We start from the raw sequence: 15,711 nt of genomic DNA on the forward strand, positions 1-15,711 counted from the left end.
CCCCCAAAAACAAAAAAAATCTTTTTTTCAAAAAAAAAAAAAAAAAAAAAAAAAAAAAAAAAAGTTTAAATGTGTTAAAATGCTCCTGTTTTTGGAATTTGGCTGTGATCAGTGGAGGAGCAAAAGGAAAACACAAGCAAGGGGTGGCCCAGAGGGTGGTGGGAGAACAGATCCTAAGGAAACCTGCTGGGTCCTGGCTGTTCCCCTGGCAGCAGGAGAACTCCTCCAGCCTGGGCTCCAAGGGGCAGCTCCAGGAACTCAGCAATTCCCAAATACTCCAGGAGCACAGCAATTCCCGGATAGTCCAGGAACTCAGCAGTTCCCAGATACAGCAGGAACTCAGCAATTCCCGGATACTCCAGGAACTCAGCAGTTCCCAGATACAGCAGGAACTCAGCAATTCCCGGATACTCCAGGAACTCAGCAGTTCCCAGATACAGCAGGAACTCAGCAATTCCCAGATACTGCAGGAACTCAGCCGTTCCCAGATACTGCAGGAATTCCCAGACAATTCCCCCACCCATCCCAACATCTGCTCCACTCACTTTCCACAGTGTTGTTGAAATGCAGTTTCCCCCCTCATTATTTTCCCACATTTCCTCTGAGTGATGGCAATAACCTGAGTGTAAAACACCAAAACCAAGTGTGCCACAGGACACAGAATTCACCAGCTGTATTTATGGCAGAGGATCCATTCCCATCCTTCACAGAGCTGGGACTGAGCTGTGTCCTACAAGCAAGACTTGGAGCCAACAAGTATTGAGCATATTTTATGATCTCTAAATGTACTTCTTGCCTGGGCCCCCAAAAACAATTTAAATTATGAATATTTGCTTATTACTGATTATTAATGCATGGAAAGTGCTGTATATGACTAATGCATTCTTCCAGCCTACCTCATTTCTCAGTTTTCCCTCAGCTCTCCTCATTGAAATTCCGAGTGAAGTGAATCCCATATGTTTCCATGCATTCTCTGCAGTGCTTGGGGATGCTCAGCCCAGGCTGGGGGAATAGCACCTCTCTCTGGCAAAGCAAATTCCCTTTCACTAAAATGCTTCCATCAAAAGGAATTTTTGTAAAATAAGTTTTCCATGAGAGTCCCAAATCTGAATTCACTGAAGGCACGAAGACAGACATTTGTGATGAGATTGGTGTCTAGACATGAAAATTTGCTTTATTTAATATATGAATTGTTCCTTTCTTCTCTTCTGTTTCCTCAGTTGGATACGAGGGGATAGAAGCGAGAAGAGAGATGAAGAAAGCTCCTGTTGCACGCACTGAGGATGTGACACACATGAAAATAGCTGAAATCTGTGTCAGACTCCACGGGAAGGGAGTTTGGAGCACAAAGATGAGGTTTTGTTGTGTTTCCTTGCTACGCTGAGCTGAAACCCACAGCACACACCAGCAAAAGTTCTTTATTCCACAAAGGTCAAACAGCTGTCCCCTGCAGAAGTGGCATTGCTCCCCAAACCCCATTTCTGCAGATTTTGACCCAAAGAAGAAGGATAATTTCCCAAGAGAGCACCTGAAGCTGAACTGGTGGATACCACATGAGGAGGGAGCAGGGAAAACCAGCCAGGAGGAGCCAGCTCTGGGATTTCCCTTGGATTCCTGCAGCTGATAACCTGGAATTCCCTCTCTCAGGTACCAGCATCATGGACTATGGATAAATCCCATTACTCAGGGCCTGAGCCCTGCCAGTAAGGGTGGAATGGAGTTATTGCTGAAAATTTGGAAGGGAAACACTTAATGGAGAGGGCTGGGAGCAATAAAGAGATCTGGTACTGGTATGTTCAGGCTTTATTTCACCATCTAACATTTAAAAAAACATTATTTTGGCATTTTCCGCAGGATTTACATGTGTGCTTCAAGTGCAATGAAGTGTTTTACAGAAATGAGAGCAGACAAGCTGCTGAAGAGCTGAGCAGTGGTGGGCCTGAGCCACAGAAAGGATGGGAAAGACAAGTGGGGCTGGAGAAAACTCTGCCCTGAAGAGGGGACTGAGGGCTGAGCACCTGCACTGCTGAACCCCAGCAAGAAATGCAGAAAATTACCCTTCAAAAAATTCTAAGGTATTTTTTAGAGAGCAGGGACCCAAATACTGCAGCTTTGTAAACTTAAAAATTACCTCAAGAACTCAGAAGAAATCTAATTAAAAATAATTAATTGTGTATCTATTAATAGAGAAATCTAATAATTAGTGCTCCTATTTAGCACACTTCTCTTTACACACTTAGAAACTGAATTTAAACAAAGGAAAGTTCTCCTGTGATATCAAGAGTTCAGCTGATCAGGGAGAGTGGTTGCCACTTATTCAGGACTATCAGGAATAAACTATTATCAGGAGTGAAAGGAAAAGGATGAAAATGAAGGAATATTCTTCCCCCTCTGGGTGGAATAGGTCTGGTTTCCCTATTTTGTTAACAAAAGATTAAATTTGTCTAAATAATTTAAAAGCAGCTGCATGATCTGACTTATTTAAGAATGAGCCCATCACAGTTCGACTGCCAGAACTGTAAGGGATTGGTTTTTCCTTTTTTTAGCAACTATAACCCTACCAAATATTTTAGAAAAGGCCAATAAAAGAGCCCATAAAGGTTATAATTGCAGCACGATAAAATGAGAGCAGAAATAGGCTTTGTCAGGGTTTAATCATATCTGTGGAGAAAGGCAGGCCATGTTCCCTCTCTTTTTATGTGTAATTCCAGCACTTTAATTAGCCATGTACTTTACAGCCACACAAACCCTTATTTCATTTTGTTTTGTGTCAGGGAGATCTCTGGACTAACACTGTACTGCTGATTTATTTCCCACCCTTTTTAAACCACAGCATTAGCCAGTTTGTCATTTAATAATCAAACAGCCTCATAAATTCCACTTTGCACCAGTGGCCACATTGGCAATAATGTGCATGCAGAGATTTTAAACTCTCTGTCTCCTTTGTAAATCCTGCTCCTGTTATTTGCTCGTGCCCAGCAGCAGGAGCCTTCTGGGATACTCAGAAATTACAGTGTGCTCGGAATTATTGTTAGTAAATTAATACAGGAGCACAAGTAAATACTGTACGGAGTGTGTAAATATTTCTTTTATCAGTAAATCAGGTGGGGAATATCAGAGTAGTGGAACCTCAAGATCCAGGCTTAGTTCAGCCTCTGGAATAGGCAATACAATCAAAATACAATCAAAAGACAAATAAAGTTTTGATTAAACACTGGTTAGAAAAGTGTTTTCCATCATGAGCGGTTAAAATGAAAACAAAATGGCCACTGTTGAAGGGGGGAAAAGCCATTGGAAAGTTCTCTATGGCCATAGGATGGATTGCTCACCCAAATTTCTCTGTTCCATTGGCAGCACCTATGTAAAATTCTCAGATTTGCACCTTCTGTCATAAATACTCCTGTGATTTATCTCTATTGTGCGTTCCTGCAGTGTGGCATAGGGAAACAATTCTGTGTGTCACAGTTTGGGATAATGCTTTAGAGAATTGTCATCATTTTAAGTCTGATGTGACCCAAAGTAACCTTGTTGAGAAGTGGTCCTGTGTGAAAATCTGGTGCTCAGTTGCCAGAGCTTCATGAATTACTGATTATAGATTTCAAAGGCTGACAACAGAAGGTGACAAGAGAGGGTTGCTGTTATATTTGTGAACTGAAAGAGATGCTGAGAAGGACTCTCAGACATTCTCAGCACTTCTGAAGACACTGCTGCCCATTTCATCCATCTGTCTCCATTTGTGTATGGAAATATCCTCAGGCCTGTATGTTGCATACAATATCCCTAATTTCTGTCAGCAAGACCCTTTCATTCTCCCATTTAATTTTCATTAGTGTGGAATTATAGAATTATGGAAAAGCCTGAGCTGGAAGGGGATCCAGAGGGATTATGGAGTCCAACTCCATGGGGATTGTCCACCCCAACAATCCCACCCTGTGCTTTTGGTTTCTCTGGGTCTGGTCTGAAGGCACTTGAGACTGTAGTTCATGTTGGGCCTCAGGTGTTTATTGTTTCTTATCAGTAAAACAGTCTCACTGCTGTGAGTTCTGAAGCTTTTCATTAGAAGGCACAAAATGGCCAACAATCTCTTGGTACAAGGTCTTTAAACTATCCAATTAAGAACTGACACCTAGATTATTTTCCCTTTTAACCCAATAACTGATCCCAAAGAGCCCACAGTGTGGATTTTCTGCCCAATTACAAAATGCCACCCAACCCACAAAGAAGAAGGAAGAAGCAGCATGAAGAAGAAACCCAGGGCAACAACACCCTGTACCGTCCATCTTGCTTCCATCCACAACATACTAAAAATCCCCAAACCTAAATTTCTCACCAAGTGTTACACCTACACTACTCTCTATAATCCATTTCACACTTTTGTGGGATCTGGTCCATCTTGAAGTCTAGGAAACTTTCTCCATGAATGAGGCTCAGAGTCAGTGCTCCCTGGGGGTCAGGGCACCCCAGAGCAGACAGAGAAATATTCCCTGTGCCCTGGGTTTCCACGCTGTGCCTGAGGGCATTGAAATGCAATAATGGAGATGCTTGCTGGCAGCTCAGCAATGAGGAATTAACCCTCCCCAAATCCCACCTACCCCAAGTAGCTGGTGAGGCCGTGTCAGTGCTGGGCCAGCGGCTCAGGCCTGCCTGAACCAGAGCGACAGGCCGGGAGGCCGGGGGTTGTTGTACAGCCTGTACAGCTGCACAGCAATTCTGCCCTAGCCTGGGGGCACATCCCACCTCCCTGGCTGTCTCCTCGTGAAGCTGATTCCCTCCAGCCCGTGGCTGGCCATGGATTAAGTGTTGCTGAGCACAAACATACGGATCATGCGATCATCGCCCGCGGGGATTCGCTCCGGCCCCGCTTTGCACCCACAGAGCTCCACGGCCACCCTAAAGACAAAGAGGCCTCTGGCATTCCCATCAGCGAGCTGCCAAAAGCATCCCTGAGCCAGCTGGGCTTCAAGCAGCTTTAAATGTTGTCAAAACAGAGAAAATTCAGCAGGCCAATTGCTGGTTGCTGCCCATACCTTTTGTTCTGGCGCAGAACCTCCGAGCCCTTTCTCCAGGAAACAGCAGCTCTGGGAGAAGCACTGGGTTTACAACTGATTGTAACTTCTCCTCCAACCTGAACAACAGACAGCTTCTTCACGGGGCTTCTGGAAAAATCGGGGGCTGCAGCTAAGGAGAGAGAAGGAAGAAGAGGTGTTACTAAACGAACTTGCCAAATTCTTCTCTTTGAGTTCAGCCATAGGATTCAATGATTGTTTTGGTTTTTAGATTTCTGCAAAAGTAAATCTAAATCTAACAATAAAAATGCATCTAAGTACCAAGGAATTCCAATTCTGTTTCTAAAGCTGTCTACCTAGAACAGTGTGCTGTGACAAACTTTCCTGAGGGAATCTGGAGACTGGGAGAACTGGTCTATCCATGATGGAAAACAAGAGTCCCAAGCAGGATAAACCTCACACTCCTGATCCAGCCCATATATTCATCTGCAGAATTTTGTCACAAGCACAGTTCTACTCTGGCTTTCTTTTCAGAAACCTACTCTGTTTTCTGAAAATATGTTTATTTTTCCAGCAGTTTATGTGAAAATTCACTCTTGGAGAAGGAGAACACACAAGACATTGGGTGCTCCTGAAGTCTGTGTTTTACCAGCCTAACTGATATTTGGTTGTTGAGCAAACTTTACATTTTGAAGTCTAGAACAGAACACGTTTACAACATATGAGCAAGTTCCATTCATGTTCATCTCTGGTTATTGTTAATGAGATTCCTTGTTCCGTGTTTCTTGTTTATGTCCATATTTGCCATATTCTCTTTGTTTATAGCTAAAACTATTTCCCCTGTTTTCTGAAATAACTTTAAAAACCTGCAGAATAACTATTAATAACTCAAACTAAGCAAGAAACAGCATTCATTAAACTGGTGTATATGTGATAATAAAAAAACCATCATACATGGATTAGATTCTTTTCCCAAACAAACCATGGAATTTAACAAAAAAAAACCACATTTCCATGTGTGTGAAAAGCAAAGAAATATCAGGTTTGAACTGCCAGGTTTCATCTCCTCTTTTGTTAAATTCAGGGTTTTTTTCAACAAGTGTCCTTTTTACTGGTACCTGCACATTTTAGTGACATTTACTCACCGATCACCCTCAGCTCAGCATTGGCATAAATGGTGTCATATTTATTTTCTGCCACACACTGATAGAGGCCTGAGTCTGACAGATTCAGCATGGGGATGAGGAGAGTCCCATTTTCTATTTGAATTCTTTCCTGATTAGAGAAAAACATTGACAAAACCAATGAGTGACCAAATAAAAGGTTTTTTAGTATCACAGTGATGCACCTGATCAGAATTCAGAAGCAGAAATGTTGTTTTCTTGGGAGCAATGAGGATGGGTGCATCAGAAATGGGATGTGCACCTCTCTGTGTGGTGATGTTTGGTATTTCCAGCCCTCTGAGGTTTTCCATCTGTTCAGGAAATCCAGGCACATGTTGCAGCAGTAGATTTGGGCAGGTTTGTCCAGGTTTTCCATGTGTTTCCCTGCACTGCTGAGCTGGGAATCTGTCATTAGCCTTCTCCATGAAGGTGGCACAGAGGGAGCTCCCTGTAGGCATGCTCCACACTGGGAGCCTGGAGCATCTTCCACCTGGATGCTGAGAGGCAGCGCCTCATCCCTGGCTGGTGGAACATTATTTCATCATCCCATCAGATAAATCTGATGGTGTTAATCCCAGGTAATCAGAAAAGCTCCACAGGAGACAGAGGTGCTCCAATAACAGGAACATTTTGAACATCCTCACACCCTGAGTCACAGAAAAATGAGCCACTGGAAAAGCTCTACTGAAAGCCAACACTTAAATTCCACTTAGAAAGCCCCAGGCAGCTGCTCAGAGCATGGGGAGAGCAAGTGCCTCCTCCAGGCCTGGATTTCTACACACACCAACTTTTTTCAGCAATTCTGCTGAAATAGAGGCAGCTGCACAGTGGGTATATTTGGACCAGAGCTTGGAATTTGGTGTATTAAAAGAAGTTTTACTTGCTCTGCTTTGGAAAACAGAAAAAAAAAAAAAAAAGCCTGTTTCATGCTGCAATCATAACTTAAAGCTAAATATCTTGTGATTTTACAATTACTACCCTCTGGAGACAATAAGAACTGTACAGCAAAGTGGAGCACTGAGGAGGAGAAAAAAAACCCAAAAACATTCCCCCAAACAGATGAGTTTGGAAGATACCCAGGGGGAACATAAATCCCATCACCAAGTGCAAGCTGGAACAGCAGATATCACGGGGAGGATGCTGCTACTCATTCAGCCTGGCTCTCCTGCCTCTGGAGCAGGAATGGAGGAGTTTGGAGTGCACAGTTAGGGGATGCACTCCAGTGTTTGATGAACAGCCACAAGCGTCTCAAATGGATTTGTGAAGTGCTGAACATCTCTCATAGAATCCTGAAATGGGTTGGGTTGGAGGGATCTTAAAACTTCCATCCCCTGCCATGGCAGGGACACCTTCCACTGTCCCAGGCTGCTCCAGCCCCAGTGTCCAACCCGGCCTTGGGCACTGCCAGGGATCCAGGGGCAGCCCCAGCTGCTCTGGGCACCCTGTGCCAGGGCCTCAGAACCCCCACAGGCAGGAATTCCTTCCCAACATCCCATCTAAACTCACTCTCTGTCAGTTTGAAGCCATTCCTTGTGTGCTGTCACTCCAGGCCCTTGTAAATACTCTCTCTCCATCTTTCTTTCATGCCCTGCAAGGCCACCCTGAGCTCAGCCCAAAGCTTCTCCTGTGCAGGTGAACAATGCCAGCTGTGCCAGCCTTTCCTGCCAGCAGAGCTGCTCCATCCCCTGATCCCCCTGGAGCCTCCTCTGGGCTCTCTGCAGCAGCTCCAGCTGCTCCCTGTGCTGGGCCAGGGCTGGGGCAGCTCTGCAGGTGGGCTCTCACCTGGGAGGGGCAGGATCAGGATCCCCCCTTTCCTGCTGGGACCAGCCCAGGCCTCGGGGGGTTCTGGGGTCAGCACACACATCCAGGGCATGTTTTCCAACACCCCAGCTTTTCCTTGGAGGTCTCCCAACCCTGAACTGACCCAGCCCAAGCTTGTTTAGCTTGGAAATGTGATGAGAGCACAGCCTGGGGCTGCAAGGCTGGTGTGTGGCAAACTAATTAACAACATTACATTACTTAGCCTCTGATAATTTTTTCCGAGGCTCTCGCTACAGATATCTTTTGCATACTTAGTTTTACCTCCAGGCTGTTTGCTATCCTCTCAATGCATTCTATTTTTACAAACATCCTTTGAATACAAAACCCCCTCTCTGAAGCAAGGCTCGTGTTCCATCCTCATCCCAAATTCCCCACCCTTCTCTGCCGGCCCTTTTGAGCTGCGCAGACAAAGGGAAGAATAAAGCACACCGTGTACAGGAGCAGGGAGGATGCTGGGGTGACCAGCCAGGTGGTCAGGCAGAGAGCTTTGACAAAGAGGAGACAATCAGAATCAACCCCAGGGTGAAAAGCATCTGGATGTTATTCTTCCTGGGAGAATTCCGACACGCAGGGTGCTGCGACAAACTGAATATTTTATTACATCTCCCTTGTACTTTCCCCTCCAAAGTGTCCATTCTGTCCATTGAGCAATAACATCCAGCACTTTGTTGCCTGAAGAATTGCATTTACAGCACACTGTAAGTACTGTGAAAATGCTGCTTGAAAACGTGTCTGTGAGCGTTTCATTCCTCTTTATTGAAACGCTGCAATTGAAGAGTGACAGACTCTAAATATTGCTGCCTTCAAAGAGAGAGAAACAAGATAATCTTGCTCAGAAAAAGGTGACAATGACTACAATGAGCAGGCTCAGAAAAATTGCAGTCCAGGTAAATTCTGGCTATTTTCCCCAGATGCAGGTTGGCTCTGTTTAGGACTGATCCAGCAGAAAATTATATGGAAGATTGGACCCCACTCCAACTACTTAAAATAAGTGCAACTAAATCAAATAAATGCTGGTTCTGCAGCCCAGCAGGTGCTGATTTAGCCCATATGTTTTGGAAATTCTCCTGTATGTGCTCTTGCTAGGCCGGAATTAATCACAGATTTTTTTTTTTTCCCATCCAAGTGAAAATGCCTCACAGATGAGCCATTGTGTGCCCCAGAGATGCTGGATGGAAGCTCCAAAAAAAATTTAAAAAAAAAAAATAAAAAAAAGGGAAATGGTCTCAGCAGAATGCAAAGAGCTTCTTATCACAGAAGTCCTTCTCCATGAGGGTGCCACCAGCTGAAGGCTGGAGGATGGATGGAGCCTGGCCTCCCAGGAATGCAGGGATTGTGCCTGGAAGCTGGGCTCTCAAGACCTGGCTGATGAAGGATCTGAAGGTGGCTCTCAAGTGTTTGAGCTCCAAACTTCCCCTCTCCTCCTGCTCTCCTACTTCCCTTTCCACTTGGTCCTTTCAAGTGACATTTTGCATTTACCCAGCTCCTCCTTTTGCCTTTACGTGGCTTTCTTTGGATCATCCTGCTACAAAGCCCAGAAAATATCACCCTCAAAATTAGCTGATTTTCAGAGCTGACTGATTAATTCAGGTAAAGTATTAACTCAGCAGGAGAGCAGCACTCTGCACGAGACCAAAGGTCCACCCAGCTACTGATTTGGAACAGAAACAGAAGAAAAGTGCAATTCAACACTGAGCATTTTGCAATTCTAGCTCTGGAATCCTTTTCCAGTCCTTTGGCATCCTACCAGTTCTCCAAAACTGCAGATTATGTCTACAAATGTATTTAATGATTCTTTCACCAATTATAATTCATATTTTTAAGCCTTTCTATACCTACAGCCATATCTTATAGCAATTAGATAATTCACATGAAGAAATTGGTGTTTCTCTCTCTCTAAACTGCAATTTCATACATTTCCAATAAAGATGAAGTCCAAGAATTGAGGCTCTGTGTTGTGAAGAGTTCGTGCTATTATATTTATTTTGATATATTAATCTTTACCTATTTTTTGGAAACTTAATTAATATATTATGAAATTAATATAATGACTAAATAATGAAAAAAACAAACAAACAAAAGAAAAGTTGAGGAAGAAATCAAATGAGACAGGAATCTTACCTCTGACATGAGGGGCTGGCCATTTTTTAACCAGCTGTAGGAAGGGCTTGGTTTTCCTCTTGCCTTACATTCCCAAAATAAACTGTCATAGAGAGACAGAAAGGTATTTTGGATTCTTTTATCCCATTCAGGGGGTGCTGAAAAGAATATGCAAAGCATTTTAAGCAGGAGAAAAGTGATTTCGCTTGAGGTATGCTGCCATTAATTAATGAATTGAGCAGGGCTAATTAATAGCTGTTCAACACATTTTCATTATACTGCAGGAGAATTCTGTACAACAATTCCCTGGCATTAAACTTTGGGGCAAGCTTGGGAAAATCAGGTGGTTCATGGGTAGGGACTTTGGTTGAGATTTTATCCATTTTTATGGCCAAAATGTGCAGAAATGGTAATTTTAGATGCCTGAAATCAGGAAAGCACCAAGACATGTCATTTCTGTAAAGTCTTCCTCTAAAGGAATTCACTGAGGTGTAAAAGCAGAATTTGCAGGAACCACCCAGGAGCTCTGTAAACAACTGAGCCTCAAGGGCTGAGCTGAGCAGGAATTCCCTTGGGAAGGTTGGCATTTAGAGCTGAATGTTGACTGGTTAGAGGTGACACCTGGGGAGAATAAATAACACCTCATTCCATGGCAGGGACACCTTCCACTGTCCCAGGCTGCTTCAAACCCCAATGTACAACCTGACCTTGAACATTTCCAGGGATCCAGGGGCAGCCACAGCTGCTCTGGGAATTCCATTCCAGTCCCTCCCCACCTTCACAGGGAGTGATTTCCCCCAATCTCCCATCCAGCCCTGCCCTCTGGCAGTGGAAGCCATTCCCTGTGTCCTGTTTCTCCATCCCTTATCCAAAGTCTCTCTCCAGCTCTCCTGGAACCCCTTTAGGTGCTCAAAGATCCTTTAAGGACAGAGTTCACCCTGCTTAAAAGCATTCTAATTACATTTAATTTTTACTGCTCTCAGGAGGGATCACATAAAAAGCAGTGTCCAGGAAAGAATCTCTGTTTTTTTGGAGACAGCCTTCCTATAGAGGAAAACCCCCAGAGAACAGAAAAGGAGCAAGAGGAAATCAATTACAGAGATAATTCACCAGCACACTCCTAATATGACAAAAAAACCTCATGCCAAGGCTTCATGAGTGCTGTTTATACATTGCTCTATGAACAGCTATTAATTAATGTACAAAGCACAGTTAATAAGCACATTGTTTTAGATTGAATTAACTGATCATAATTTTATAATTGCTTGTGCTGTTATCAATCACGGCCAGGTAATCTACTGAACTTAATTTTAATGGAACTGCTTGATTGACATGGTGAAAAAAATTAGTGAGCAACAAGAGCAAAATCTACCCCCTGAAAGCAAGGAAATAATGAAATATTTAAACCAGCAGCAGACTGTTCTATTCCTGGCATATATCTTGATATTAGCCATGGCTGCAGGAGCCTGGTAGCTTATCAGCAAAGCCTGCATCTCTTCATTAGAAGAGATTTACTTACAAAAAAAAGGAAAATACTTGCCAGAGTCTTCTCAACAGATGTTAACTGGAGGCTCAGTCTCGCTTGCTGTGATTTTTTTTTTTCTCCTTGCTGTTATGTTTCATTTTCTTTTTTTTTTTGCGTTCTCCTTTGAAAGATTTATGAGGTAAAGAAAAGAACTCTCCTCTTATTCCTGTCCAAATGTGTTGCTTTCCCTGGGTGTGAAGAGTTCCACTAAAGAGACATCACTCACCCTGGCCATGAGGGACCATCCCGTGGGACTGGGACTGCAGGGAACCAATGCCCACAGCAAGGGACAGGGCAAGGGAGAACATTCCCAGGTTATTCTCCACTTTTAGCCAAGCTGGAAGGACAGGGAGGAATGGGATGAGTTCCCTGTGCTTTGTCCTCGTGTGTTTATGGGACAGCAGGAGGTGAAATCACGTTCACTGCCACAGAGCAAATCCTTCCCTGCCCTTCATCTCTGCTGGACACTGATCCCTGCCTGCCTTTCATGTCTCACACACCTGCACAGGGATTCCTCTCTGCCTTTTATTACCAACTTCCCACGCTTCCAATCCGAGCTTTGATGTAAAATATCTCTATTTGCTGAGGCTGTAACTCAGTGAAGGTCACTGAGAGCCCCCAATCAGTTTTTAATCATCTTAACCTGACATGCACTTTCTACCTCCAGGAAGGGGCTGAGAGACTTCATCTGCACAATGCAGCAGAACTCCACCCTGCTCTTCATTAAAAACCAAAATTCACTTAATCTGCTTACCATAGACAAGTAATTGACCTCTTGCAATATTTATTCCTCGGGTGTTTGCTGCGATGCACTCGTAGGAACCTTCATCTTCCTGCTCAACATTGGGGATTTCAAGAACTCCCCCAGTCCTGTTGTGCTGGATTTTCTTTGCCAAGGAGTTTCCATCAGACCTCTTCCAGCTAATACTTGGGACAGGACTAAAGAATTGTGTTTATTGGAGAAAAAGAGATAGCATTGGTTACAGCAGAGGAAAAAGAATGTAAAATCCTTTCTTGAGAGTAGCAATAATTTTAAAAAGAAATAATTCCTAAGCATGACATACAGAGGTTTATATAAAACTGAGATTTTATAGCATGTCCAATTTATTTAGGAGCACGGGTCCAAAGTGGGATGAAATCCTCAGTCTATTCTATGATTTTTCCTTAGGCCAGTTTGTGTTTTCCCCTTAGTAACTCTTGGGGCTCAAACCTGTTTTTAAGCCCTGTGACACTGAAGCAATGACTTTGCAAGTACAAACAAACACCACAGAAGTTCTGAATTATTGACTGGTTCTCCCAGCAAACAAATTCCCTGTAGCACTAAAGGCATTTTCATACCCCAAAATAGGAAATATTGGCTGAGATTTCAAAAGATCTAAAAATACCAATAAATCTAAATATAAAAAACAGGAGCCAAGGTAGAAGAGAGCAGACAGAGAATTGAGTGAGGAGAAGAAAGAACAAAACATTGAGGCTGGAAAGAGATAGAGACAAAAAAAAGAATATTTCTTTTTTCATGTTTTTGAAGCTTTTTATCATTTTCATTTATATTTGGATCAATGTATCCCATACAACACAAAACAGTGAAGGCAGCTATAAATACATCTTGGATTTCTGGTAATATCACAAGCCATAGGAGCCTCACTTTCATGATCTATTATGTCACCAAAACACTTTGAAATATTAATAGTCATGGATTTCACAGTTGTTGGCTGTTTCTGCAAACTGAAATAAGTTGCTTTTTCTAACAAATTAAATTTTGAGTTTTTTTACAGGGGCTTTGGCTAAATGCTGACTTCTTTTCTACTGGAAATAACATCCACAGCAACTGAAAACACAACTTTCATGGAAGTTACAAGTCCTTGTTTCCAGTCTCCAAGGTCTCTGCCTGCAGTGCTGACTTACAAAGGATTTATTCCTTTTTAGCAGACTGTAACTGCTCGCACCCTAAATTATTCAAGTTCAAGTCCTTGTTTATTGAACAAAGAAATCAAGTCACAAATACAGAATGGATTAATTTCTTAATAATTCAGGAAGTTTGGGCCTGATTTCTTCATTTTGACTCTGTGTGTCTGATGTTCACAACTTTCTTCTGAGCAAGAAGAACCAGAGTTGGGAGAAATGTGAGTTCTCTGAACAATTTCCTACAAACAGGAGTGACTGGGACATGTCAGATACTGTTACCCAGTCAAAGGGCTGCAAAGAAAAACTGAGATTTTATTCTACTTTTCCCCATTTTGTTTCAAGTTCTAAAAAAATTCCAGAACTTTCTGGACAACAGCCACTGTCACCACCACCTTTATTAGCTGTCCTTTCCAACAAGACCAAAAGCTATTTCAGATGTTCTTTAATACCATTTCTTCCTAGGGAATTTATAAGGGTGTTTTTCCTGAGTGAATTGTTAAAAGGTGCTTTCTCCTCCAGAAACCTTGGCACAGAACCACAGGTTCATTCAGGCTGGAAAAGACCTCCAAGATCATCAAGTCCAACCTTCCACCTGCTCTCTAAACCATACCAGGAGGTGCCACATCTACTCGTGGTTTGAAGCCTTCCAGAGCTGGTGACTCCAGAACCTCAATGTTTCTCTGCTTTTTCAATGAACCAATTTTTCTTAAAATCCAACCCAAACCACTCGTGGTGCAGCTGGAGGCTGTTGTCATGTCAGAGGAGCCCATCCCCACCTGGCTCATGCTCCCTCCAGGTGTTTTTAGAGAACAACAAGGCTTCCCTCGAGCCTTCTTTCCTCCAGACTGATGCTGCACACCAGCATTCCTGCAGGATTTCTCTCCAGCAAGTAAGTTTCAGTTGTTTATTCAGTCATTTATTCAGTTATTTATTCAGTTGTTATAAAGCAAGGTACTTTTGGCTGTTTAAAAGGAGCACAGCTCTAGTGCGGACCGAGCCTGGCTCACGACTGCCGTGCTCCAGGCAGGAAAACAGCCAGGGGAGCTTCCCAGCCTGGCTGGGATCGATCCACAGCAAGGAGAGCATGGCTGGCTCTTCAGATCCTCCTGCATATTCAACACTGGGGAAGCAGCAACTGTGCAGCAGCAGCAGCCTGCAGAATGCCAGCAGCGTTTAACTGCTTGCTTTAAAGGCGTCTCTTCTGGATTTAATTTTATTTTTTTTTATAACAAAGAGATTAAAAGGAACCAGCAGCCATATGGGAGAAAAAAACCAATAATTAGATGCATTCTGCCACCTGAAAGAGATTCATCTCCATATTTCGTATTCTCTCAGCCGTTTGTTTTCTCTCAGCTCTGGTTGTTCATGAGCAAGGGAATTCTGTGCTGACACCAAGGCCAGAGGCAGTGCTAGGTAGGAAAGAGGCCCTTCTGTCAGCTTGGCCAAGGTTTGAGCAGAAGGTGCTCCCCTGATCTCCTTCTCCACACTGCAGATTTTAATCACATCCTTGGGGATGTCTCAAGGTAAGCTCAGTTTCTTTTTGGCCCAACAAGAGGGTGTTTGACACTCACTCCTGATGTCAGCAGAGCAGGAGGACAGAGAAACCTCGGAGCTCATCAGCTTTGCTGTGTTTAAAGACAATAAATAGTTAACTGCACTTTGTTCTCCTGACAGGCAGACTGGGTTTTATCAGGAGGAGGAATTCCTGTGTCAGGACAGCAGCTCCACCTGAGCTACAGGTAACGGAGCAGAATCTGGCAGGGTCCATAACTCAGCCAATTCCATGGGATGGACCTTCCTAGAGAATATCTGCATTTTTTCATTGATGCCTCATTGCTACAGAAGTCCCAGCATCTTCAGTCACTGTATTTTACAGAAAACAGGAGGTTTTGGCTGGTTTCACTTTTTTCTGCTGCTAGTTTCCATCTTCTAACCAAATCTCTTAATAGCAGCTCTTACTCAGGCCATGTGAAACCTTTCAAGGTTTAAAAAAAAAAAAAAATAAAACCAGTTTGTGTAAACTGGGTTTTGGGACAAATAATCTATTTAGAAATTGATGCTTTAAGGAGTGAAACTTTCCTTTTGAAGCAGGTAATTGTGTATAGAACCTAATTCAGTATGTGAATTTTTGTGGGATTGTTCTGCATGTTCCTATTCCTGGAAGGCCAGGAGCTGTCATTGCTGCACAGAA

The 15,711-nt window shown here is 43.3% G+C and overlaps 1 protein-coding gene across 1 annotated transcript in view; it reads right to left on the reverse strand.

Annotated features, from left to right (window-relative positions):
• Window positions 1-15,711, reverse strand: part of LOC121347251 (contactin-6-like) — an 81,730-nt gene that overhangs the window by 29,397 nt on the left and 36,622 nt on the right. The window contains exons 6-9 of the mRNA XM_041425783.1: window positions 12,370-12,554; window positions 10,112-10,248; window positions 6,152-6,281; window positions 5,028-5,178 (exon numbers count right to left, since the gene is read on the reverse strand). Of these exons, the coding sequence (XP_041281717.1) occupies window positions 5,028-5,178; window positions 6,152-6,281; window positions 10,112-10,248; window positions 12,370-12,554 (603 nt within the window). The remainder of the gene's footprint in view (window positions 1-5,027; window positions 5,179-6,151; window positions 6,282-10,111; window positions 10,249-12,369; window positions 12,555-15,711) is intronic.

Source organism: Onychostruthus taczanowskii, unplaced genomic scaffold (genome assembly GCF_017590055.1).
Source record: "Onychostruthus taczanowskii isolate IOZ18803 unplaced genomic scaffold, ASM1759005v1 scaffold9, whole genome shotgun sequence".
Classification (NCBI taxonomy): Eukaryota; Metazoa; Chordata; class Aves; order Passeriformes; family Passeridae; genus Onychostruthus; species Onychostruthus taczanowskii.